We start from the raw sequence: 27,593 nt of genomic DNA, 5'->3' as shown, positions 1-27,593 counted from the left end.
ATTGAAGAGACTATCGTTTCTCCATTAGTCTTTTTGGCTCCCTTGTCAAATATTACTTGACTATATAGGAGTGGGTTTATTTCTGGGCTCTCAAGTCGATTCCATTGGTCTAGGTGTCTTTTTTGTGTCAGTAACACACGGTATTGAATGCTATAGCTTGGCAGTAAGGTTTGAAATCAGGAAGTTTGATGCCTCCAGCTTCGACCTTCTTTCTTAAGATTGCTTTGGCTATTAGGAGTCTTTTGTGGTTCCATACAAATTTTAGAATTGTTTTTTTCTATTCCTGTGGAAAATGTCATTGGAATTTTGATAGGGATTGTATTGAATCTATAGATGGCTTTGGGTAGTATGGACATTGAAACAATATTAATTCTTCTGTTCCATGAACGCTGGATATCTTTCCATTTATTTGTGTCTTATTTTTTTCATCCATGTCTTACAGTTTTTAGTGTACAGATCTTTTACCTCCTTCGTTAAATTTATTCCTAAGTATTTTTTATGCTCTTGTAAATGCGATTGAAGAACCAACTTCTTAATACAGATTTTATCCCTGTGAGATTAGATGCTAGTAAAACTAATGGCTCTATCAAGCAAATGTGGTAAAATTTAATTTCACAGATGAAATAAATCAATTTCAAACAAATAAATAGTAAATCAATAAATTTTATAGTTAATAAATTAAAGAAATAATTAAAATAATGTGTGTGAGTCTCCAGACAAAATTGTAACCATCTTAAAATATGACTAAAATACTTTCAAATTTGTATAAACGTAAAGAATTCTAGATACTGTCTGAAATTCTGTGCTAAAAATATGTAGCTAGAGATACTTATAAAAATTGTTAATTTTGTGCAAATTTTGTTTGCACAGACTGTTATACAATTTTTTGGATGACTATTATGCTTTTCAAACATATTTTACTGTGAAGGCTTGTGTTATTTGCTTATTCTTGTTTTATTACTAAGTCAGTTATGGTACCACCAGTAATAATTAATAGAATTCTTTTCATTCATAGGTAAACTAGAGTACAGACCATGCACTGTTACAGTGGATATTGTAACATTTTTAATACTCCATTCAGATATATATGAGAGTGTGACCCCTTTGTACAAGGCCCTGAAGTTAGATTAATTTCAGCGTGAAGCAAAAAATGCACATTGCAAATCAATGTAGGTTACTCACATTGTATTGTATATTTCTAGTTATGCAAATGCCTGTCATGCAGTGATTTTTAAATTTCCAATTGTATTCATGGTTTACTGTGTTTTAATGTGCTTATTTGTACAGCATTGCTTCCAAGGAAACTAACAGGTGCTAAGTAATTTAGTTCATAGGTTTTAATTCCTTCTGGGAGCCAAGACTATGAAATATGTTTTACTTTTCTAATTCTTATTAAGTTTCAGTTCTTTTCTCAGTTACAGCTATGATTTGTCCCACTCACTTCAATATAATCTCACTGTCTTGCGAATGCCCCTGGAGATGTTAAAGTCAGAAACGACCCAGACTCGCCAGGAGAGTTTCGACATCTTTGAAGATGAAGGATTAATTACACAGGGTGGAAGCGGTAGGTGGTTTTCAGCACATCCAATATATGTTAATGTGGCATCTGTGAAACGGCATCTCATTAAGTTCACTCACATTTCCCTCATACTTCTCCTTTCCTCTTTGCTCTTTGTCCTTACATCAGGTTGTTTCAGGTATATGAACTTGACCAATGCATTTTTATAGAGATCATGCATCACCAAATGAATTTTATTTGTGGGCAAGCCAGAAAATTGTATACTGATGTTTTCTAGCTAAATTTCATGCACCTTTTATGGAATACATTCAGTTTAGTCTTTGAATGGAGAATTTTCTTTTTAAATATTGGAGAATACACACCACCACCTTATTTTTCTTCATAGAGACCAATTGTGTATGGATTGAGTTTTAGAAAACAGTTACCATGGCTTGCCTATTGCATCCTAGACATTTATATGTCATATCTCTAATCCTCATAAAAACTCTGCTCAGTAGGTGTAATGCTACTTTGAAAGAAATGAAGGCTAAGTAGGAAACTGAGGCCTAGAGATTAAGATCACAAGGCCAATGTCTAGAGGAACCATTGCAGTATGTCAGAGGCTGTTCTGACTTTGATTGGTCTCAACTTGCCCCTCTGGTCCCTCACAAGCCCTGCTTCTGTCAGGACCATTGTGGGATTACTGCAGGACCTGTGTGTGACTAGTCTAGGGTGACCCTGGAGATCTGGGACTAACCAGTCACAGAATAGAATTGGTACCTTTATCCCTAGATTTGGGGGTTGGTCTAGAAATCTAAAGCCAGAGACATTGCTAGAGTTAATGTTGTGAAGGAATTGCTTCAAACTTAAGACAGTTTAGCTGAATTGGGCTTACTATGGAAACATAAAAAGTCAGTAGTGTCTTTGGGTGCCTTCCTCAGTGCTACTTCTATATAGTGATGGAGATGTGAGTGCAGAGGTAGAATGTAAATTTCAGAAGGTTTGTCCTTACAGGACACACAGGAAGAGGCTGTACTCTGTTAGCATTTTGCCAAAGGTTCTGGTCCACTCTAAGAAGACTTAGACTGTCACTTAGACTGAATGCCATCTCTGTTATTGCCTTGACTCTTGTTAGTTTATTAGATTGAATATCTCTTGAGCTAAGGCCAAACCCAGTGCACCCTCCCTACCCCAAAACATCTAGATCACGTAAATTTGCCATGGTTCAGATATCTGGATTGTAACCTGTGACACTAGAGACAGGTGGAGGGTAAAATAATGTGTGCCTGAATATTTGTCACATCATTTCTTCTAAATATCATACTTAGTAATAGAAAAGGTAAAAGTATTACTAAATTTGTACTGTGTCTCATCCCACATCTGAATTTGAATATCTCTTCTGGGATCTGAATTAAGCCTCTGAAAGCTACTTAATTTTTTACTATCTGTCAATCAGTTCTACTTGATAGATATGAATAACTGTGTATTAGGTTTTTATAGCTGCTATAAGAAATTACCACAAACTCAGTGACTTAAAACTATACAAATTTATTATCTTATGGAAGTCAGAAGTCCAAAAGAGGTCTCAGTGGACTAAAGTTAGAGTGTCGGCAAGGCTGCGTTCCTTTCTTGAGACCCTAGGGAAAAATCCATTTTCTTGCCCTTTTCATCTTCAAAGCCAGAAATGGCCGGCCAAGGACTTTCCCACATTACGTCACTCTGACACTCACACTCCTGTTTCCCCCTTTCACTTATAATGACCTGTGATTACATTGGGCCCGCTTGGACAATCCAGAATAGTCTCCCCATCTTAAGGTCATCTGATTAGCAACCTTAATTCTATCTGCAACTTTAATTCCTTCTTGCCATTGTAACATAACATATTCACAGGTTCTGGTGATTAGGACATAGACATCTTTTTTGTAGGGGAGGGATGCATTATTCTCCTACTACACAGGGGGGAGACTGATAGGAAAGAGGGGGTGAGGGTAATAGGTATCGGGGTAGGTAGAAAAGGAAAATAATACATTTTTTAAAAATCTCGGGCTTCCCTGGTGGTGCAGTGGTTGGGAATCCGCCTGCCAATGCTGGGGTCATGAGTTCAACCCCTGGTCCGGGAGGATCCCGCATGCCACGGAGCAACTAAGCCCGTGTGCCACAACTACTGAGCCTGCGCTCTAGAGCCTGCAAGCCACAACTACTGAGCCTGCGAGCCACAACTACTGAAGCCCGCATGCCTGGAGCCCGTGCTCCACAACAAGAGAGGCCACCGCAGTGAGAGGCCCATGCACAGCAAGGAAGAGTGGCCCCCGCTCGCCACAACTAAAGAAAGCCCGCGCGCAGCAACGAAGACCCAAAAATAAAATAAATAAATAAATTTATTAAAAAAAAAAAATCTCTAATGTGTCAGGCAGCATGTTAGTCACTTTGCATATATTATTTTTTTTAATCTGAATAATATCCCTGCGGTGAGTAGTGCCATCATTTCACAGTTTAGAAAATTGAGGTTCTGAGATGTTAAGTAACTTGCCAAAGGTCACAGAGCTGGTAAGTGACAAAGACAGGACTCCAATCCATTATTCATGCTCAGTGTAATGTCATTGAAGGGGTAGAGAAGGCTTAGTTTTTATGAATAAAACCAAAGTGTTTGTCATAGTATATAAACACTCTTAACATACATGTTTTGAGAAGAAAAAGAGTATTGACTGCCTCTATCCAGAACTGTTAACGATCTTTTAAGCCATTATCTTTTAAATATACTTGTTTCTTATTTTGTACTTTTATATAAGTTTTGTAAAACTCATTGATGTTTAATTTATTTGGATATCCTGAAATCATGCTTGATGAAATTAGTGTTGTTGTATAGAAAAAGCTTGATATAATAACAACTACCACTTATGGAAGTATCAGTAAGGCACCAGACTTGTTCTGAGCACTTTATGTGCATTATCAACTTATCTCATCTTTATAACAATCCCATGATACAGGCACAAGTGAGGAAACAGGGGCACTGGGCGTAAGTACCCCTCTTGGTCACACCTGTCACCCTGCTGATGAGGCAGAGCTCGGATTTGGACCCAGGCACTCTGACACCAGAGCCATGCTCCCAGCTGCTGTCCTTGCTGTCTCTCGGCCTTATTGATGTGTTTGTACATGTCTCCTTAATTTCCCAGCTGTTTTCTTCTCTCTTAGGTTAAAAACTCACAAATCAGAAAATGTGTGTTTTCGTTAACTTTGTACAGAATCAGCACAGTGTTCTGGGCAACGAGATGAGTTATATCTACTGAAAACAGCAATGATATTAATCAGGCATTTTGAAATTAAAAACAAAAGTTTAAGAACTTAAAAACGAATGTCAACCAATTTCCTTATCTTTCTGATACCAACTCTTATTTTTCAGGTGTATTTGGGATCTGTAGTGAGCCTTATATGAAGTACGTGTGGAATGGCGAACTTCTGGATATAATTAAAAATACTGTCCATCGTGACTGGCTGCTGTATATTATTCATGGGTTCTGTGGGCAGTCAAGTATCCTTTTTTAAAAAAATTAAGATACATATTATTAAACTTATGCTGTACCAATTTGTAGAAAGCTATGTATGAATTATAAGATTACAATTATCTATGCATCCAACAGATAGATTATAATTACCTATGCATTCCACGTAGTTGAAATACAAACAGGAATGCAGATCTACTATGTATAGAGACAAATAACAAGGAAGAAAACACTATGTGCACAGGAAGTGATACAGGTAGTAAGTATCATTCTTACTGGAGAGAAGGAGCAGAATCCCTGACAGGTGGGGAGGATGGGGCAGGCCCACAGGAAAAGTTGAACTTGGCCTGGCCTCAGTCAAAAGGCAGGCCTTGGCAATGAGATTGTGGATTGGGGAAGCACCATGAATGTTGAGATGGAAAAGTTCATGGGAGTGTACTTGTGGTTTGTATATATCGATAAAATCCCTGGGAGGTACAGTGTAGTAGGAAGGAGATCATTTAGGGGGAGTCAGATTGCCAGTCACCAGATTGCTTTGGTGGTTGGACCAAGGACTTTGGGTTTGGTGCTAGAGCTCTTGAAAGTTTTTTTTCAAGAGGGTAACATACAAGTTAGTACTTAGGAAGCTTGAGTGGATAGTTATTTTCAAGGTGGATTAAGTAAAATGAGACTAGAACAAGGGACACTTGTTAGGAAAAGATTGCAGTGGTTCAGGCATAATGTAATGAAGGTCTGGATTAGGGCGTAATAGATTAAATAGACATAGGTTGAGCCTTGGGTTAAGCTGATGAGTTCAATTTTATAAATACCTTTTGTCCTTTAATTTTGCTATGTTGAAACCTCTCAAGGATGTTTTATTATGTTATGAGGTTTAGGAAGGCAGTGTCTTCTTTCTAGAAGTGGTATTTAGGTTTTTCCTGTCCCCTTTTGAGATCAGGTAGGGCATTTGTGCACCTAGCCTGCTTTCTAGTTGACATTCTTCCTTGTGTTCTAGGTTTTTTAAAAACCTAGAGTGAAAACTTTAAAGGAGTGGTTGTTTTGAGACCATTAAGTGGGTGAATGTGATGAACCAATATTATGCTTTCTTGCATCAGAACTTTTGGGAGGAGTGGAGTCAGGGGGTAGAGCTGGATAGATTAGCCTTGAAGAGGACCTGTACTGCCTTCTTTGTGGCAAATGAGGGCAAGGAGAGGCTAGATGAAGACGCAGAGGACTTTTGGAATGAAGATGAGTGAGATTTGTGTGCTACACTTGAAATGGCTCATTACTTTATAATCATTTTCAACCAGTGAGTGGTATTATCTGCTTGATCATTCACTGAATAATGAGATTTGGCTCTGAATTACTCTTTCTGTTTCCAAAAGTAAAATCAACCTGTAAAAGCACACAGTTTTCACCACCAAGGACACTGAAAAGAATGTGCTACAGTTTCTAAAGACAGTTTCTAAAAGGTAATTCTAAACTGTTTTGTATTTCTCAAGAGCCAACTCAGGGCCTGGCATATATTAAGTACAATAAATGGTTTTTTTTAAAGTAATGAATAGCACCATAGATTATAATTTTAAAGCTCGTTAGTTCAAATGTTGACTCCAGTCTCCCAGTTATCAAGCATTTAATGAATTCTGGAAGTCTATATGATGATAAAGGTCATTGCTATTTACTGAACGTTTGCTATAGGCCAGGCAGTAGTAACCATTACACACATTACGTAACCTAGTCTTCCCAACCACCTAATAAAATTGGTTACTTTTTTTAGTACTTATACCATTTTACAGAAGATGAAATGGAGGCTCAGAAAGTTAAATAAGGTGACATAATTAATAAACTTTATTTTGATTAAACAGTTCCCAGTGTTCAGTTTTGCAGTTAGGTGACAAATTTGGGTGCTCTCACTGTATTATACTAACTCCATTCCCTCAGAGTTGTCTATTGCTTCATAATTTAAACACCCTGTTAAGTGACATATGCTCACTGTGACAGGTATATGGTCTCTGAAGACTAAGGAAGGATTAGTTGTACCTGTTTACATCCTTACTTGGCTATAAGGAGGGACTACAGGTCTTCCCTTGGCCGATAACCCTACATCTGGTTACTGTTTCCTCTGAAGTTCATGGAAACCACTCCTTAGTGAGGTTCGTTTTTGCCTTAATACCTACGTAATTGGAAAGAACAGTTAGACCCAATGTTGTTCCATTCTTGGGTGGAGCTTTTTGGTGTTCTTTAACCTACTGGACAAAGTATATTGGGTATAATGATTCTCTTGGTTTGGTGTGGCAGTCATGAGTGCTAAATAGCTTTAACTTGATTTCCAAGAGCTGTTGATCTATGGACGACCTGTGTATGTCACTTTAATAGCTAGAAGATCCAGTAAGTTTGCTGGCACCCGTTTTCTCAAGAGAGGTGCAAACTGTGAGGTAAGATGGGAAAACAACAACACTGCTGGCAATTTAACTTTTTATATCAGCTTTGCTGACAGATGAAGCAAAGTGGAATTTTAGAAAGTGGAATTTCTTAGTTTGGGACATTATCAAGAGAATAATGAATTCTCTAGAGTATCAGAAACTTGTGAGAAATATGACTAATGTACAGATATTCTGAAAAATTAACTATCTTAGAGTTATGCAATACCTTAGGAAGTTATGAAATGTCTAATGTTTTGGAGGATGAGTCATTTCTGTAATATATGAAAAAATGTAGTACATATTTAGTGGAGAGACTAAAATAGCAAAGCACCTCCACCCAAGGAATAAATGGAGGGGAGCACTCATTGGAAATGCATCCTTGACAAGAAGACTGAGTAGAGCAAGTCATGGGAAACCCTTTACCCCCTCCCCTCTGCTTTAGTTTGGCTCAAGACAGACTCCTTCTCTACTCACCCCTAGAAAATAACAACAAATTCATCTGTCCTACCTTCAGTCATGTAATGTCCTTTGAGTGTTCCATCTCTCTTTGCAATAGACAGCTTGAGTCTTAGGCAGATGTGTGATTGAGTAGACAGATGGAGCAAGACATTAGGTTTTGATCCTGCCTTAAAATAGCAACATATGTTCTTAAAATTATATCAACAATGAACATAGTTATAACTGGTGATTTAAGAAAAAAGCAGAATTTTGCAGCTCTATTATTTACTTTTGAATATTTCAAGGGTAATTAAACAGGTACATTATTAATGCCTCTAAAATTATTCTTTGTCATATCATCATATACTTTTATAGGTAAAGCTATCTCACGATTTTTTTTTTCTCTCCGTCAGGCATCTTTTATTTGAATCTCACTCTTTCTTTTGTCCTTTTATTTCTCCTTAGTCTTCAGAATTGAATTTTTATATTTCACTGGTCTTCCTAACCTCCTGGATAATTTCATGTGATTGTTTTTTTTTTGGTCTTCTTCTCTGCCATTTATATCACTCAAGCTGTTCTCTATCTATTACTTGTATTATTAGCTATTTAATTTGATTTTTCCTTTGTCTAGTCTCTGCTATTTTTAATTGCTTCCTTTATTGCATTTTAATGATTTTCCTTTTTTTAATATGCACATGAATGTTGATTAACATTTACCTCTTTTAAAACATTCTAAGACTAGGAATTATATTTTCATTGTGTACTTGAAATTTTTTCCATTAAAAAATTCTAAGGATATAAAATATTTTTAAATGCACCTTTCTTTCCAGGGTGATGTTGCAAATGAAGTGGAAACTGAACAAATACTCTGCGATGCTTCTGTCATGTCTTTTACTGCAGGAAGTTATTCTTCTTATGTGCAAGTTAGAGGATCAGTTCCCTTATACTGGTCTCAGGACATTTCAACTATGATGCCTAAGCCACCTATTACATGTGCGTAGAACAGTCTTTTTTAATAGTAACTCTTCTTTACCCACATTTAGAGATAGTGAACTACTGTCACAGAAATCTCATAAATGCTTGGGTTTTAATGAAGTTTTAGTACTGAAAAGTAGATCATTTAGAAGAAGGACTACTAATATTTTTATGCAATAACTTTTATGTATGTATTTTTAATTTTGGCCACTAGTAAATTATTTATATTATAAAATATAAATGTAATTATTTATATTCAGAAATGTAAGAATCATTTAAATTCAGTAAATACATGAAGAATGATTGATAAGCTCAAGAGGAATTTGAGACATGAAACTACCAGAAGATTAGTTGAATTGCATTTCTTTAAACATTATAATGCAAAACAAAACACTGTACTTCTTTTATTCTTTCTTTACAGTTTTCATTCTGGTACTTACTCATTTTTTTTGTCCCCCCAGTGGATCAGGCCGATCCATTTGCCCATGTGGCTGCCCTTCACTTTGACCAGATGCTTCAGAGGTTTGGCTCCCCCATCATCATCTTAAATTTAGTGAAGGTATGACGTGCTATCTGTTTGGTTATGAAATTCAATTACACTGGACAACACGGAGGGGTTTAACAAGCCTGCTTTACTTCTCCCCAGAGGAGAGACTTGTGGATTTATCATGCTATGATGGCTCACGGTGTCTGAACTGTCTGAGCCTCTGTCCTTTGGCCTCTGATTCCATGTGGCCTCTTCCCTGGGTATGTGGGAGAATCCGTGGTGTGTTCCCTAGGGAAGAGAGCAATGAGTGTGTCAGTCTCCTGATTTTCTGGGGTGAACTAGGTGTGGGTGAAATTCTGCCTCAGCTTCTAGGACAGCTTGGGGAAGGAAGCATGGAGATCAAACAGCCACAGCGTAGCCTTGATACAACCACTTTCTTTGACCATCCAAAAGATCTGCTGGGCAAGATAATATGTGGTAATGGGATCTAAAGACTAGATTCAGAAATTGGGTGTGGTTGTAGCTCAAGGATCGGGTGGACAGAGTGGTAGCCTGGCCTCATAATTCTGTGCTTCCTTGTCAGAGTACACTGTCTGGTCAACATATCTTGTGTATATGAGTAGGCAGTCAGGTCAAAGGCCTGGGGTAGAGGGCAGGGAGGCTAGATAAGAAGAAATAAAAGGAATCCAAATCGGAAAAGAAGAAGTAAAACTGTCACTGTTTGCAGATGACATGATACTATACACAGAGAATCCTAAAGATGCTACCAGAAAACTACTAGAGCTAATCAGTGAACTTGGTAATGTAGCAGGTTACAAAATTAATGCACAGAAATCTCTTGCATTCTTACACACTAATGATGAAAAATCTGACAGAGAAATTAAGGGAACACTCCCATTTACCATTGCAACAAAAATAATAAAATACCTAAGAATAAACCTACCTAAGGAGACAAGAAACCTGTATGCAGAAAACTATAAGACACTGATGAAAGAAATTAAAGATGATACAAACAGATGGAGAGATACCATGTTCTTGGATTGGAAGAATCAGCATTGTGAAAATGACTATACTACCCAAAGCAATCTACAGATTCAGTGCAATCCCTGTCAAACTACCAATGGCATTTTTCACAGAGCTAGAACAAAAAATTTCACAATTTGTATGGAAACACAAAAGACCCCGAACAGCCAAAGCAATCTTGAGAAGGAAAAACGGAGCTGGAGGAATCAGGCTTCCTGACTTCAGACTATACTACAAAGCTACAGTAATCAAGACAGTATGGTACTGGCACAGAAACAGAAATATAGATCAATGGAACAGGATAGAAAGGCCAGAGATAAACCCATGCACATGTGGTCACCTTATCTTTAATAAAGGAGGCAAGAGTATACAATGGAGAAAAGACAGCCTCTTCAATAAGTGGTGCTGGGAAAACTGGACAGCTACATGTAAAAGAATGAAATTAACTCTCCCTAACACCATACACAAAAATAAACTCAAAATGGATTAAAGACCTAAATGTAAGGCCAGACACTATCAAACTCTTAGATGAAAACATAGGCACATACACTCTATGACATAAATCACAGCAAGATCCTTTTTGACCCACCTCCTAGAGAAATGGAAATAAAAACACAAATAAACAAATGGGACCTAATGAAACTTAAAAGCTTTTGCACAGCAAAGGACACTATAAACAAGATGAAAAGACAACCATCAGAATGGGAGAAAATATTTGCAAACGAAGCAACTGACAAAGAATTAATCTCCAAAATTTACAAGCAGCTCATGCAGCTCAATATCAAAAAAACAAACAACCCAATCCAAAAGTGGGCAGAAGACCTAAATAGATATTTCTCCAAGGAAGACATACAGATTGCCAACAAACACATGGAAGAATGCTCAACATCACTAATCATTAGAGAAATGCAAATCAAAACTACAATGAGGTATCACCTCACACCAGTCAGAATGGCCATCATCAAAAAATCTACAAACAATGCTGGAGAGGGTGTGGAGAAAAGGGAACCCTCTTGCTTGTTGGCAGGAATGTAAATTGATACAGTCACTATGGAGAACAGTATGGAGGTTCCTTAAAAAACTAAAAATAGAACTACCATACGACCCAGCAATCCCACTACTGGGCATATACTCTGAGAAAACCATAATTCAAGAAGAGTCATGTACCACAATGTTCATTGCAGCTCTATTTACAATAGCCAGGACATGGAAGCAACCTAAGTGTCCATCGACAGATGAATGGATAAAGAAGATGTGGCACATATATACAATGGAATATTACTCAGCCATAAAAAGAAACGAAATTGAGTTATTTGTAGTGAGGTGGATGGACCTAGAGACTGTCGTACAGAGTGAAGTAAGTCAGAAAGGGAAAAACAAATACTGTATGCTAACACGTATATATGGAATCTTAAAAAAAAAAGGTTCTGAAGAACCTAGGGGCAGGACAGGAATAAAGACACAGACGTAGAGAATGGACTTGAGGACATGGGGAGGGGGATGGGTAAGCTGGGACGAAGTGAGAGATTGGTATGGACATACATACACTACCAAATGTAAAATAGATAGTGGGAAGCAGCTGCATAGCACAGGGAGATCAGCTCCGTGCTTTGTGTCCACCTAGAGGGGTGGGATAGGGAGGGTGAGAGGGAGATGACACAAGAGGGAGGAGATATGGGGATATATGTATATGTATAGCTGATTCATTTTGTTATAAAGCAGAAACTAACACACCATTGTGAAGCAATTATACTCCAATAAAGATGTTTAAAAAAAACAGAAAGAGAAGTCACAAACCAATAATAAAATAATACTGAATTTTATATTTTAAAAACAAAGAAATCATAGCTGTCTCTGTTGCAGCAAAATGAAATGGAAGAATCTCATTCTGCGGCCAGGAAAACTCTGAGTGTATGAAAAGCAAGGGTTTTGTTATATTATGTTTGTGGCAGTTGGCCGACAAACTAGTAGTATCTGAGATTATTCTGAGAAGTTGGTTAGTAAGTATAATTCAATTTAATTAAAAACCAAGGAATCCTATGTCCATTTAGTCCACCATTTGACAAGCAGTTTTGAAGGTTTCCTTTGTGCCAGCGCAATCATAGAAGCAGTCGCTGCCTTCCCAGGGCTACCAGTCTAACAGAGGAGATGGTGAAGTGATGCAGAGGTACCAACACAGGGTTACAATGCTATGAGAGCTTATAAGGGGAAAGAAGTGTTCCCTGAGGAAGCGATGAGTCAGCTCAGCCTGAGCGAAGAGGCATGAACAAGGCCAAGAAGAAAGAGAACAGCAGGTACAAAGGCCCTGAGACAGGAAGGGATATGGTAGATTTAAGGAGGAAAAGGCCTGTCTGGCTGGGTCCCAGAGGATGAGGGAGTTTTGCCAGACATGCAGAGCCTTGTAGGGTATGTTAATGAGTCTGGTCTTTATCCTGACTTTCCAAAACCATTGAAGGTTTTGTATGGTTGAGAGGATGGTGATCAGATTTCTGTTTTGAAAAGATGATCGTGACCTCAACCTAGAGAATGAATGGATTGGTACAAGGCTAAAGTCTATGTTGGAAGACCACATAGGTGGCTGTTAGAATTATCCAGAAAAGGGTAACTGGCCTAAACTCGGGTGATGTGGTAGAGGTGGAGAGAAGTGGACACAGGCAGTAGACTTGGTGATGAGCTGGGTCTGAGATGAGGGAGAAGGAGATGTCAGGCTTGATTCCTAGGTTTCTGGCGAGTATCAGCTGGATGGATGGTGATGCCATTCACTGAGCCGGGGATCATGGACTCAGTCTGTGAGGGAAGATGGTTAGTACGGTTTGGATGTGCTGAGGTTTGAGATGGGTTGAGTCCTGTCAGAGGAGCTGGCAAGTGGGTGGCCAGTGTGTGAGATAGAAGCTCAGGAGAGAGGTCTGGGCTGAGATGTGATTTTGTGGCTCATGTGTGTCCCAGCGATATTTGAAGACATGGGCATGGAGGTGATACCCATATAGAGGGTACAGAGTGAGAAGAGGGAAGAGCCTCCAGTCTTGTCTTGAGGACCCCCCAGCTCTTAATGTCCAGTTAGAGCAGGCGGAGTCTGTAAAGGAGCCTGGGAAAGAACAGACAGAAAAGTAGGAGGAAAACCAGGTGAGCGCTGCGTTATGACAACTAAGAGAAAGTGTGTTTCGTGATGAAGGAAGTAAGCAGTCAACAGTGGCAAAGGCTGCTGACAGGTCAAGTAAGATGAAAACAGAAAATATGCTCCTTGGTGTTACCAACAGTGAGAGCACTGACTGAAGTGGACTGAGCTGTAGGAGGACTTCCCTAGTCCTGGGGAAATGAAATACCTAATGAGAAATGAAGAAGAGTTGGTGTTTTCATCAGTATGTTGTTGTTTTTTTTTTAAGAGAGCATAATGATGTGTTTAAAAGCCTGTGGGAAGGATCCATTTGGGATCCTTGAGAGGTATAAAACACGAGAGAGAGAAAGGACGATCAGGGGCATCATGTGCTTCAGAAAGGAGGAAATCTGAAACATGGAGGGAGGAATTATTTTAATGGGAGGACAGAGAATAGTAAGGGTACGTGTGTGTGTTGTGTATGCGCACATGCTCCTTCCTGATGACTTTAACTTCTCCTTAAGGTAAGAGGGAAGGTCACCTGCTCAGAGCAGAGGTTTGAGGGTGGTGGAAGTTTCACAGCCTTCATGTATGTGCGAGGGTGGATTGACCAGAGACCTCCAGGCAATGCTAAGGGCTAATTTCAGGTTGGTGATCAGGATTTCTTTCTTTTTTTTTTTTAATTAATTTATTTTTGGCTGCATTGGGTCTTCGTTGCTGCACGTGGGCTTTCTCTAGTTGCAGCAAGTAGGGGCTACTCTTCGTTGTGGTGCGCGGGCTTCTCATTGCGGTGGCTTCTCTTGTTGCAGAGCACGGGCTTCAGGTGCGTGGGCTTCAGTAGTTGCGGCACATGGGCTTAGTAGTTGTGGCTCGCCGGCTCTAGAGCTCAGGCTCAGCAGTTGTGGTGCACGGGCTTAGTTGCTCTGCGGCATGTGGGATCTTCCAGGACCAGGGATCGAACCCGTGTCCCCTGCATTGGCAGGCAGATTCTTAACCACTGCGCCACCAAGGAAGTGCCCCAAGATTTCTTAAGTCCTGCTATTGCCTGACTTTTCCTGGCAGGGCTTGTGTATGGCTATGAGCACAGAGGAAGTAGATAATTGGGTTTGTTCAGTTTTGCCAGGCAGGCATGATGTAGAAAGACAGATAATAGGAGTTTTGGATGTTGGTGGAAGTCTAATTGAAGCAGACCATGAAACCTGAGCTGGAGGAGGGGGAGTAATGGAGAGGGTGATGGAGAAAGCAGTGCTGTCGGTGGACTGGGGTCCTGGTGAGGTGGGGTGTTTAAAACAAGCCATCTGAAAATAAAAGAGGTTCTGGATAAGCAATGTTGAAGGCAGAGGAGTTACCTGTGGTGATGACTTGATCTGAGATGTGAGGGTGGGAAGGATGGCTTAGCTAGAGTGGAGGAGGAGGAGCAGGTACTGGGAGCCGCCCAGGCTGGGGGCACAGACCGAGATCCAGGACCGTAGAACTAAGTGTGAGGGTTCACAGGAGCAGGGGGTGTGTGTGTGCCTGCGAGCCTGTGGCCCAGGGAGGAGGGGAGTGGGGAGGAGGAGCTGGGGACAGTGAGGCAGGAAGCTTTATTTCTTCCTTTGTTGCTCTTTGCTTTATGAAATTATTGCATCCTATCAGGGATTGACTTTGTAAAATAAATCATTCAGGTATTAAATACATCATTTTTTAGACTTTTGTTCACATCAGTTCAGAAGTTTCATTTTCATGTCTCTCCCCCTATCAACTCAGAATAACATACGGCAGTAGATGGATGATCCATAACCTCAGCCTGATATTGAACAGTAGCTGTAAGAGACATAATCAAAAAATTCAAAAAGGAAAACTCTAGTAATAAGAACCCTCATGAACATTTTTTTAGTAAATGTATAGGCAGTAAGAGATTGTTAGTATAGAAATTATTGCTGAAGCACTAAATTACAAGGTTATTGCTAGAACTTAAACATCGACCTTAATTAGTGAATCTTCTTCTTATTTTACAGAGTCCTTAGAGTGTGGTTAAAAGCTATGGTTAAGTGAAAGTTCAGTTTATGATGTCTGAAATAATCTATTTCTCTATTAAATATGTAGGTTCAAAATATAATATCAGATACGTGCTGTTGTAAAGTGTTCCTGCCCAGCTTTCTCAAATGAACATTTATTTCTTAATATTTAAAGGGCAGTCAGTGGATTTTAAAATTGTCCTTGTTTATTGTTCCATTGCCATAAAAATCCTGGCAATAACTAGAAAATAGTTTGGAGATTAAGTTGCTGTTTTGTAGAATAGAAAAAAATGTTCTGTTGTTTTTGTCATTAGTTATTTTATTCATAGGATAAAAGAAGATGTTCAGTTCACTTAGAAGAATTCCTTATTGTCAAAGAATGTGTGTATGTGTGCGCGTGTGTGTGTGTAGCATGATATCAACGGATATTCACTCTTTTTTTTTTACAGGCTTATTTGTTACAGTTCAAAGGCCAAACATGATTAATACTGCTCCAGGCGTAATTGGGCTTTTGCACTGCTCGGGGTTCTTTTGAGAGTATGTTGACAAATTTATTTATTTATTTATTTTTGGCTGTGTTGGGTCTTCGTTTCTGTGCGAGGGCTTTCTCTAGTTGTGGCAAGCGGGGGCCACTCTTCATCACGGTGCGCGGGCCTCTCACTGTCATGGCCTCTCTTGTTGCAGAGCACAGGCTCCAGACACGCAGGCTCAGTAGTTGTGGCTCACAAGCCTAGTTGCTCCGCGGCATGTGGGATCTTCCCAGACCAGGGCTCAAACCCGTGTCCCCTGCACTAGCAGGCAGATTCTCAACCACTGTGCCACCAGGGAAGCCCACAGATGTTCACTTTTTATTCTGCCTCCGTATGACGTGTCTAAAGTGGAATACTCTTCTTGATTTCTTTTCTCTTTGCCCTGTGTTGTGCACTATCTCCTGCCCTCCCTCCACTCCACCATGTGGAGGTTTGAGACACTGCTTGTCAGACATTTTGCAGCAATCCTTATACTGTCAGCGCTGCTACTGGGGATCAATAGGAAGCCAGCCAGGGATCTGATGTCATTGTACATCAGAGGACTTTAATCTGGGGGCCATGGACGGCCATTGGGGGATGTCTCTGAACCCTTTGAAACAATCACTTGCATATGTGAAGTTTTCATCTGGTTGTTAAAGGGGTCTGTGACCAAAGAAGGTCGATGAAACAATCCACTAGCTAATCCACTGTGGGCAGACAATGCATAAAGCAGATTCTTTACATAGAGATGATTGAAAGTTGATGAAATAACCTTATCTCTCCATCTCATTAAATGTCAGATTTGATAGAAGAAATTCAAAAACTTTTTGTTTCTCTAGTTGGCTTAAAGTGCTTTTGAGAAAATTACAGGTATACAATTTAATTTCCTCAGATGTAAAAATAAGCTAAATATTTGTTCATCCCAAACTGATTTAATGCTGTTCTTAATCAATTCTTATCTAATTCCTCTATATATACAGCTGTGCAAAATAGATACCCTTTTTCTGTTTCCTCAGTGATTATCTAATTAAATTCATGACAGTTGAAAAGTAATCACCATGGTTGAAAACAGTGTAGACCTATTTTGATGCCAGCAATAGTACCTCAGTGCTGTATCCATATTGCTGAATTAATTGTTTTTTGTTTGTTTCTATGTGAAGTCCTGATCAGGATAACAATAAAGTTAATTTTTATTAATCCTTACCGTGTGTCATATGCTCTGATAAGAAACTATCATGTTTCATCTCATTTAAACCTCACATTAATCCTGTAAGGGAGATACTACTGTTACCCATTTTACAGATGAAGAAATGGAGGCCCAGGAAAGTTGAGAACCTTGCTCAAGGCCATGTGGCTGGTAAGAGGCAGAGCCAGCACTCCAACCACAAAGCTGGATGCTATGCACCAGCTTCTCTTGAGTGGGAGGCAGTATGATGTCTAAGGAGCTACAGCAGGCAAGGAGGTTTGGTCCCATGAACGCCTCTCAGCTTCAGTTCATCCAGCCACAGTGTAAAAGGGGAAGACATGGCTGCCTTGGCTTCCTCACGGGGATTTTATGAAAGTCAAGTTTAAAAGCCTATGAACGGGACTTCCCTGGTGGCCCAGTGGTTAAGAATCCGCCTGCCAATGCAGGAGACACAGGTTCAAGCCCTGGTCCGGGAAGATCCCACATGCCGCGGAGCAACTAAGCCCGCGTCACAATTACTGAGCCTGCGCTCTAGAGCCCGTGAGCCACAACTACTGAGCCCGTGTGCTGCAACTACTGAAGCCCACACGCCTAGAGCCCATGCTCCACAACAAGAGAAGCCACTGCAATGAGAAGCCTGTGCACCGCAACGAAGAGTAGCCCCCACTTGCCGCAACTAGAGAAAGCCCGCGCACAGCAACGAAGACCCAACGCAGCCAAAAAAAAAAAAGCCTATGAAGCCTGCGAAAGCGTCCTCCGCTCTGCCAGTTTGGGGATTAGCCATCTAGGCCCAGTTGATTTCTCTCTGGTCCTTAGCTGGCTGGGGTTGGAGGTTCCTTTCTTCTGGTCCTTGGGAAGTTCTCCTTTGCCAAAGTGGAGTGTGGAGTGTGTAGGACAGGCCTGTGTAGGGTGAGCTGGGCTTCTTGGGACTGTAGGAGGTTATGAGGAAGAAATCTGATCTCCTTGAGTCTTTAATGCTCATTATCTGTTGACTGTAATTCAGTGATGCATTTATTTCTTTGCATTTATATTATTTTAATTTGAGTAGGTAGGTTTCATTTTTGTATATTTAGCACTTCAGCTTTTTGTCTTAGTGGCAAAGTTATGTTAAAAGTCTGTTCCTCTGATTTAAGGTAGTTAGAACCTTAATTAAAAATGTTTAATTTTTGGTAAAGGAACGAGAGAAAAGAAAGCATGAGAGAATTTTGAGTGAAGAACTCGTAGCTGCTGTGACCTACCTCAACCAGTTTTTGCCTCCCGAGCACAGGATTATTTATATTCCTTGGGATATGGCCAAGTACACCAAAAGGTGAGCAGATGCTCATACGTCTGGTTATATTTTCCTCTTCTTGTGATGTAAAATAGCAGGAAGCTGATCTCTCTGCTAAAGTGAATGTTACTTTTTTCATTTCCTTTGTGAACCGGCTTGAGGGGCTGTTTAACTGCTGGTGTATAATTTGAGGGCTTAAATTAGTTGACCAAATTCTTTTTGCCCACCATTTTTACCATTTAGAAATTCTCGTTGAAGTATCTAGTGACCTCAGAACATCTTTACTCTGCTACTTTTCCTTAAAGGCATTAGTTTCACTTTTTTCTATTTCATTCTTTCTCCCTGTTTAATCACTTTCTCAGACACCACTTTCAGATTATCTCATGCATGGATGAACCAGCACTAACTCTTGACTGTTTATAGTAAATCCAAACCCCTTAGTGTAATGTTAAAGCCCCATCACCTGGTTGGTTCCAGAATGTATAACTTCTTCTTTATTCCCAGGGCTGTTCTGTTCCTGAAAAGCTAACCTTCATGTTCTGTCCCCAGTGCAGCAACCAAGGTCCAATTCTGGAACCTTTGTTCCTATTGTTGTTTCCCCCTGCCCTCCACTGGCTGCTTTCCCACCTCTCTCTCTCAAGATCTGATTCAAAACTCATCTCATCCAAGGAACTTGCATTCATTTACTAGGGGTCACACAAACATTAGGCTCATATTGAGGTCTCCGTTATTTTTAAATGTCACTGTATCGTTTTGCACTTGACTCATTGTACTTTTTTCTGCATCATTTTATGTAGTTAGATACATGCACGTGTGTGCGCGCGCACACACACACACACACACACACACACACTTTCCCAGAGTATAAGCCTGGTTGCAGGTTGGTGCCGTTAGTAGTAATTTATTTTCCAGTGTTTTCTTCCCTTGCCACTGCACTGTGCATTGTGCTCTCCTCACATTTCATGAATCCATATTTAACTGACTGCTCTCTTGGGGAGTGAAAGGCTTTGGGAAAAGCTCTTGCAGGGGGATGTCATGTGCCGAGTTTGCTTGCCAATAGTTGCTATCGAGTTACAGGCCCTTCATGTCTCCTTGCACCAAATCTTGCTAGTTATTGAGTACATACTGCATTCTAGAAATTAATTCTTACAATGTTCCTATTGAGTACAAACCAGAGATTTAAAAAATTAAATCCCTGAGTATCATTACTGTGGATTTTGCTTTAGATGTGAGAATAAATATGTATTAAGACGTGGGCTCTTCTCACTTCTCTCATTCTTCCTCCTTGCCCGCAGCAAGCTGTGTAATGTTCTGGATCGCCTGAACGTGATTGCAGAAAGTGTGGTGAAGAAAACAGGTTTCTTTGTAAACCGCCCTGATTCATACTGTAGCATTTTGCGGCCAGATGAAAAGTATGTATGGTGTTTTAAAACCTAAAAGAAATCAAGAATTTTGCTCTTACAGATAAAAAATATTCTAAATATGAGCAGTTTGACTCCTTGGAAGATGGAGGACTTTATTCCTTTGGGGAGACAAGACACGCAGCCCATGTGACTGTGGAACGAACGTTCATGATGGCATGCAGTTTCCTCTGCGGGTATATACCCTGAGATGGAAGCCATGGAATCGCTTGCTTCTTAGAATAAACATTACATAAAATATTTCTGTAAAGTAAAATTTTCTGTAATGAATTCTATTCTTCAGTATTAAATAGGAGCAGGAAAATTTTTCTAATAAACCAGTGTATACATTAGTATTTAAACTAACGTTTTAATGAAAATGTATCATTGTATTATAGTTAGTTGCTCACAAGTCTTTCCTCATTACTACTTTGTGAGCTCCTTCAGATCAAGCAAATGTGCTTTATTTATCTTTTAAGGGACCAATATTATATATTTCCAGTATTTTATTTTCAGTTAGTAAAGTTAACTATAATGGTAAACACACACACACACACACACAAAGCAAAAACAAAAAACAACCAACTACTAATGTGTACGTCTTTGCAAGTCATCCTTTTGTTATAGTTTGAATTTCGGGGCACCTGTGACCAGGGTCCTCAAGACCACTCCCAGGCTCAGTGATTCACTAGGAGAGCTCAAAGGACCCAGCATATTGTTGTTCTCTTGGCTATGATTTATTACTACCAAACAAAACAAAGCAAAATTAGCCAAGGGAAAAGGCACATGGGGTGAAGTCCAGAGGAAATCAGGGGCATGCTTCCAGAGTCCTCTCCTGGTAGAGGCACACAGAGAGCGCTAATTCCCCCAGCGACTTGTGACGGTGTGTGTGTGAAATGTTGCCAACCAGGGGAGATGATGAAAGACTTGGTGCCAGGGTTTTTATTGGAGGTGGTCCTATAGGCAGCCTCTGCCTGGCAGCTTCCAAAATTTCAGTCTCGCAGAAGGAAAGGATGTTCAGCAAACCATGTTGTTTCTACAGACGGCTTAGGCACATTGAGCCACTCTTATCTGTTCTGGGAATGGTGGAAACTGAAGTTCCAGACTCCAGCCGAGGGCCAGCCTTGTAAGCAGGCCTTTCTGAGGATAGCAGTCAGGCCTGCTGTGTTAATTCTTTTCTGCACTGCACCTTGTTTTAAATAATTAAAATATTTTAAATAATTAAAATAGTAATATCATTATATAGTACTTATGTAATAAGAACATTTCCCCAGGCATTCATTAGCACGTGGAGAAAGTATGTAGGAAAGAAAATAATAAGGAAGACTGTAAAAACAACTGAAGGACTGTAACAAAGCTCCATGAAGAAAAGCTGGAGGAGGTGGGGCCTCCTAACGTTGAGGGGAGAAGGATCAGGCTTGGAAGATTTTATTATAAAGTTGCCCTGCAATTATTAGTCATGTCTGTAGAGACCAAACAGGAAATGGGCTTAAATTAAAGCATGAGAGATTTTGGTTGAACATGGGTGACAAAATGCTAAGAGTGTAGGGCTGGAGCAGGTTAAGATGCTCCTTTCCTGGTCTCCCTTTAGAGCATGGATAGCATTCCAGCCCTGTGACTTGCATATTCACTTTCCTGAGAGAATGAAAGTAAACTGAATCAGCTGATTATTCAGGGGCATTCAGCCCTATTACTTTGATTCTTAATAAAGAGCTAGTACCAAATATGAATATAGATTATGTTATTAAAATGTTTAATTAAAGCATGTATTTTTAAACACAGGTGGAATGAACTAGGAGGATGTGTGATTTCCACTGGTCGCCTGCAGGTATAGATGACATTGTAGTAATAATGAATAGAATCTGTATCCACAGTGTATGATGTTTTCTGAAAGCAACCATGGAGAGAAATACTTCTTATTGAATGCAAAATTATTAATCATTTGAGAATGAGGTTTTTTTTTTTTTTTAATATGTTTATTTATTTATTTTTGGCTGCGTTGGGTCTTTGTTGCTGCGTGCTGGTTTTTTCTAGTGGCGGTGAGCAGGGGCTATGCTTCGTTGTGGTGCACGGGCTTCTCATTGCAGTGGCTTCTCTTGTTGTGGAGTACGGGCTCTAGGCGTGTGGGCTTCAGTAGTTGTGGCTTGCAGACTCTTAAGAGCGCAGGCTCAGTAATTGTGGCGCACGGGCTTAGTTGCTCTGTGGCATGTGGGATCTTCCCAGACCAGGGCTCGAACCCGTGTCCCCTGCACTGGCAGGCAGATTCTTAACCACTGCCCCACCAGGGGAGTCCTGAGAATGAGTTTTAAAAGCCTTACTGCTAGTGTTTAACTCTTGCAAAGGATTTGTAGCTGAAATAATAATCGCCCACAGATTTTTTCTATATAGTATAAATTTTGTTATTGGAAATAGAAACATAAACAGAAATGTGAGAAGAATAAATTAGAAAGACTTTGGAAAATGAGCCAAATACAACAGTATATATATTAATTATGCTTTAAGAATGAAATGGCCTCACCCACTGAATATTTTAGTTTGTACAGTAAAGGAGATAGAGCAGGGAAAAAAGCACATATTTTACTAATTGATACATGTGGAAAATGTTAGCTATTTTTATCTTGTTAAACTCAAGAAAATAATTCAAATATAGACTAGAGGGTGCAACGATGCTGTTGCAGCAGTATTAAGTGAACAGCAAATATAACCTTTTATAATGAAAAAAATGTTCTTCATTATTTGTTCAGGAATAATACCCTGCGTACAGCTATCTTCTACTGCTTAAAGAAATCTAAAGTAGGATGGAGGTAGTTTTGGTGACTGAATAATGAATGACAGTTCAAGGTGTTTCTCTTTAGACTGGTGTTCTTCGAACCAACTGTGTGGACTGTTTGGATCGCACCAACACAGCACAGTTTATGGTGGGGAAATGTGCGCTGGCTTATCAGCTGTATTCCTTGGGCTTAATTGACAAACCGAATCTACAATTTGATACAGATGCAGTTAGGTAAGCCTTATTTTCTGCCTTTCGAATGCTGTTAATGACAGAAAGCAAACCTGATTAATAAGGACTTTTATGAACTTGTTTCTCCTTTCAGCTTCTCAAAAACTATGTTGTTAAAAGACATTATTCAAATTAATTTGGTAATATATATTTCTGTTAAAGCCTTGTGTATTGCTACCATGGTTTTTATTTTCCTATTTGTGTTAATTATCAATAAACTTTATGTACTTTAGATAAATCCAAACTAGTGGGTTTCTTAAAAAACAAAGCCAGACTGCATTAGGAAAAAAAAAGTAGTAAGCCTTCATATATTTTGAATTAAACATATAAGACAGATAAAAGATTGATTCTAAAGTAAGGAATACTGTTTCTTCACTGTCCGTTGGGTCCATGACATTGCGTGAAGTACCATTTCTTGAAAATGCAGTGATCGCTGTTATAGGTCCTCTGAGATAATCATAAAGGCTCTGTCAAAAAAAAGTGATGAGCTTACAAATGGCCAGGTCCTCAGATATCACTACATTAAAAAGTCTTTAACAGGCACTTGAAGAAACATAAGTTTCAAACGTGTATTTCTAGGAAAGAATATGGTTTGTTTGTGACAAGAGCATGTCCTTTTTCCCAAAGGCAATTCAGAGAGAACAGAAATTTCTGTCGTGGGAGGTAAATTGATTTGGCAGGCTGCAGAAAGTTAGGATTCTTTTAATAGAGTTAAAACCACCTTGGTCTGGCTTTGGTGAGTTATGCTTTTGGTGCCCCTGCTTTTTTTTTTTTTTTTAATAGCATTTTCTTTGACTTTGTTGCTTATTAGACCATTACTATAAAATATAATATATTTTGCATGTGCATATATCTTCAAGATGTTGAAGAGTCTACTTGAAAAGAAAGGCTTAGAGGAATTCATAAAGTAAAATACTTGTTTTGAGTCCACGGCTAAGTGAATACGTGTGTAATACTTTGGGTGAAATTCTTTAGTGTTTGTGTGTTTTGCTTAGGTTATTTGAGGAACTCTATGAAGATCATGGGGATACCCTGTCCCTTCAGTATGGTGGTTCCCAACTTGTTCATCGTGTAAAAACCTACAGAAAGATAGCACCGTGGACCCAGCACTCAAAAGACATCATGCAGACCCTGTCTAGATATTACAGCAATGCTTTTTCAGGTAATTCTGGAGTAATATGCATTTCTAAGACTTATCCTGATGTGCATTTTTCTCTTATACTTTTTTTTTTAAGCTAACTGGATAAGTAAAGTCAAAATTAAATATTTTAAAAGTTTAAATAAAACAGTCTGTCACTTAGGAGGTACTCAGTAAATATTTGTTCAGTAAATGAATGAATAAACTTTGTATTTTAAATAGGGCACTTTGGCCACCCATAATTAGAGCTTTTACATACTTGAGAATATTTGATTCCTTGGCTTCTGCCTCGTTCTGAATTTCTGCTTGCAAGACATAGATAAATTTGTTCAAGAGTGTTGAGTAATTATTTCAAATAGAGTTCATCATTTTAACAATTGTCTAAGAATGTAAATATCACTGATTCTTTTAAATGTCAGCTAGAAATGAGTTGTAACATTAACACTGAATTTTACTCTTTTCTTATTTTATGACTTGGGAATACTAAAAGAAACAGGTGGTTAAAATGGCACTTTTCCTGCCTCCATTCTGATGGGATTTCCAAAACAATAGATATCACAGACCAAAGTGATTGTGAGACAGATCCCACGCACAGAATTTATAAAGGAAGTGCTCAGGCTGATTCCGTGTGTCTTGGACTCTTGAACCAGATCAAAGATAAAAACGTTTACAGAATGTGGAGAAGAGATTGGTAAAGAGAGTCTTTGGAGTGCACTGTTGCCATGCAGTGACTGTCACCCACCCCTACTCCTTCACCTCCAGCCTAGAGAGAACTAGGACTTTGGACAAGCTTAATGTAGCGTTCTGTTGTTGGAGGGACCCCATGGAGCTGTTGGCTTTGGACTGCTGTGTAGCAAAGCTGAAGCAGAGGGACAGGCTGAGGAGAGGGCTACCATGTTGGGAATGGCCTACCCTCCCAGAGTTGGTTAGGCCAAAGGATCCTTGAGTGTTTATAGGTGCCCAGAGGTAGGCCTCATGGGGGAGAGTGCTGGCATGGTGTTGGCATAGGTCCTGGCCAGAGGGACCGTAGCAGCAGGAACCAGGGAAGTGATCACTGGATTCCTAAGGAAGGAGTAGCAAGAAAATGCCTGATGTGAAAAGATACATGTGCTCACACCAAGGGAACTGCAGGAGAGTCCCCAGTGTTGGGAACCTCAGAAGAGTGCATGAAAATATCCGTAAAAGAGTCAGCTTTCAACATTTCCTATGCCCAGAGAGAATGCAAAGGCTAAACTACTACTAACAGTTTGGTATACTACTGTTCAAGCGTATTAGTTTTCTGTGCTATCTAACAAATTACTAAAAAGTTAGCAGCTTAAAACAACATGTATTCATTATCTCATGATTTCTCTGGGTCAGAATTCCAAGCACAGTTTAGCTGGGTTCTCTGCACAGGATCTCACAAAGCTATAGTCAAGATGTCAGTCAGGCTGTGGTCTCATCTGGAGGCCTGATTCAGGAAGAATCCACTTCCCTGCTCATATGTTTGTTGGTGGAATTCAATTCCTTGCAGTTCCATGTGGACTTGTTCCTTGTAGGACTCATAGCGACTTGCGTCTTCATAGCTGGCATGGGGAAGATGGTCTCTAGAATAAGTCTGCTAGCAAGACAGAGTCTTATATAACATAATGTAATCATTGGAGTGACATGCCATCACTTTGCCATATCTCGTTGCTCAGAAGCAAATCATTGGTCCCACCCACACACAAGCAAAATCTGTATCAGTTTCCTAAGGCTGTTGTAAAAAAATAATACAAACTAGATGACTTAAAACAATAGAAACTAATCTCACAGTTGGGGGTAGAAGTTCAATGTCAAGTTGTCAGCAGAGGCAAGTTCACTCTGAAACCCATAGGAGAATGCTTCTTCCTAGATGCTGATATTTTGCCAGCAGTCCTTGGTGTTCCTTGGCTTGCAACTGCAGCACTTCAATCTCTGCTTCCATTGTCACATGGCCTTCTTCCTTTGTGTGTCTAGGTCTGTGTCACATTTCCCTCTTCCTGTAGGGACACCAGTCATATTGGGTTAGGGTCTACCCTAATTCAGTATAACATCATCTTGACTTGATTATGTCTGCAAAGACCCTATTTTCAAATAAGGTTACATTAATGGGTATTGGGGTTTAGGGCTTCAATATATTTTTTTAGGGAGACACAATTCACTACACAGCACAGATTATGACACTAAGGCAGGAACAGCAGGAAGTGGGGAGCATGGGGGTCACTTTGGAGTCCACCACATCAAGTTAGACCATCCCTATTTACACACTATGGAGGGGTTGGAAACTGGTTGGCAGCCTGGCGGGTGTGGGAGGGACATGCAGGACAGACCTAGAGGTCCTGGGTGGTCTGGCCCCACCTACCTTGCCATCCTGCCTTTCACGCCATTCCCATCCCCCATCACTGCTCTCCAGACACACGGACCTTCTCACTGTTTCCCGAGTAAGTTAGGCTTCTTCTGCCACAGGCTCTTGCTCCACCCACTGGAACACATGACTGCAGAATTTTGAGCTTTAGAGCTCACTCTCCTTTCACTTCCTCAAGGAAGGTACTCAGTTTCTGTTCTTGTAACATTCTCTACCTTTGTAGCACTTGGCACAATTGCACTTAAATTGTTAACTGTGCTATTAGTCGTGTTGTGTGTCCCCCCAGCCCCTACCGTGACACCCAAGAGCTCCGTGAGCATCTCGTTCACTATGGTGTCCCTAATGCCTTGCTCATGGCACAAGAACTGTTTATGGAATGAATTAATAAATGCATGAGTTAATTCATTCCCTGTGTCCTCCCCAACTTCCCCTTTTCCCTGAATTAAAAAATTGACAGGACTAAGTATGTCAACCTAATAACATGTAGCCTATCAGTAATGCTCTTAGGCTGCTCAGATCATGTCTTTCGAATTCACTGAGAATCATGCCCATTGAACAACTCCGGGTCAGCTCAATGTATAACATAAACCACAAAGCCACTATAGACCTTAAGAGTATTTAGATATTCCTCTGTATGCATGACTCTTGAGCTGAATTTAGGAACTTTACAATCAAAGAATATTAATCCAAACAAAAACTAAGAGTTAGGAAAGTCAGATTTAGAAATTCAAGCCAGTGGTATAACTTTAAATTCTAGATTTCTAAAGCAAAAATATTAAAGTATTCCCATCATCCTTTGTTATACCTACTGCTGTGGTTGTCAATGAAGATATTAATATTTATTGAGGTATTCCAATTGGCTATAACATGTATTGCAAGTAATTGATTATTATAAAAATAATACATGGTTTCACTTGTTCTTATAAATTAGAATGGTTTTAAGATGATCTCTCTGAAGGCATCTCACTGGCTATGCTTCATTGTTTTACTAGTTTCCTAGGGCTTCTGTAACAAAGTACAGCCACAAGCTGGGTGGCTTAAAACAACAGAAATTTATTGTTTCACAGTTCTGGAGGCTTGAAGTCAGAAATCAAGGTGTCAGCAGGGCTGTGCTCCCTCTGAAGTCTCCAGGGGAAGATCCTTACTTCTTAGCTTCTGGTGGTTTGCTGCTGATCCTTGGCTTGCAGCACTTTAATTTCTATCTCTGGTGTCACATGACATGCTCCCCCTCTTTTGTGTCTGTGGCGTTCTCCTCCCTGTGTGTGTGTGTCTCTTCTTATAAGGACACCAGTCGTACTGGATTACGGGCC

General features: G+C 39.7%; 1 protein-coding gene across 2 annotated transcripts in view; it reads left to right on the top strand.

Moving 5' to 3' along the window:
• Positions 1 to 27,593, top strand: part of FIG4 (FIG4 phosphoinositide 5-phosphatase) — a 135,790-nt gene that overhangs the window by 44,272 nt on the left and 63,925 nt on the right. For both annotated transcript variants that reach the window (XM_007190679.2, XM_057528160.1), the window contains exons 6-15: positions 1,416 to 1,564; positions 4,899 to 5,027; positions 7,312 to 7,412; positions 8,669 to 8,831; positions 9,275 to 9,372; positions 18,285 to 18,418; positions 19,675 to 19,791; positions 21,562 to 21,607; positions 22,635 to 22,783; positions 23,776 to 23,942. In XM_007190679.2, coding sequence (XP_007190741.1) covers positions 1,416 to 1,564; positions 4,899 to 5,027; positions 7,312 to 7,412; positions 8,669 to 8,831; positions 9,275 to 9,372; positions 18,285 to 18,418; positions 19,675 to 19,791; positions 21,562 to 21,607; positions 22,635 to 22,783; positions 23,776 to 23,942 — 1,253 coding nt within the window. The remainder of the gene's footprint in view (positions 1 to 1,415; positions 1,565 to 4,898; positions 5,028 to 7,311; positions 7,413 to 8,668; positions 8,832 to 9,274; positions 9,373 to 18,284; positions 18,419 to 19,674; positions 19,792 to 21,561; positions 21,608 to 22,634; positions 22,784 to 23,775; positions 23,943 to 27,593) is intronic.

Source organism: Balaenoptera acutorostrata, chromosome 14 (assembly GCF_949987535.1).
Source record: "Balaenoptera acutorostrata chromosome 14, mBalAcu1.1, whole genome shotgun sequence".
NCBI classification, from domain to species: Eukaryota; Metazoa; Chordata; class Mammalia; order Artiodactyla; family Balaenopteridae; genus Balaenoptera; species Balaenoptera acutorostrata.
Note: the sequence above shows the minus strand (reverse complement) of the source record. Positions and strands in the feature narration are given on the sequence as shown.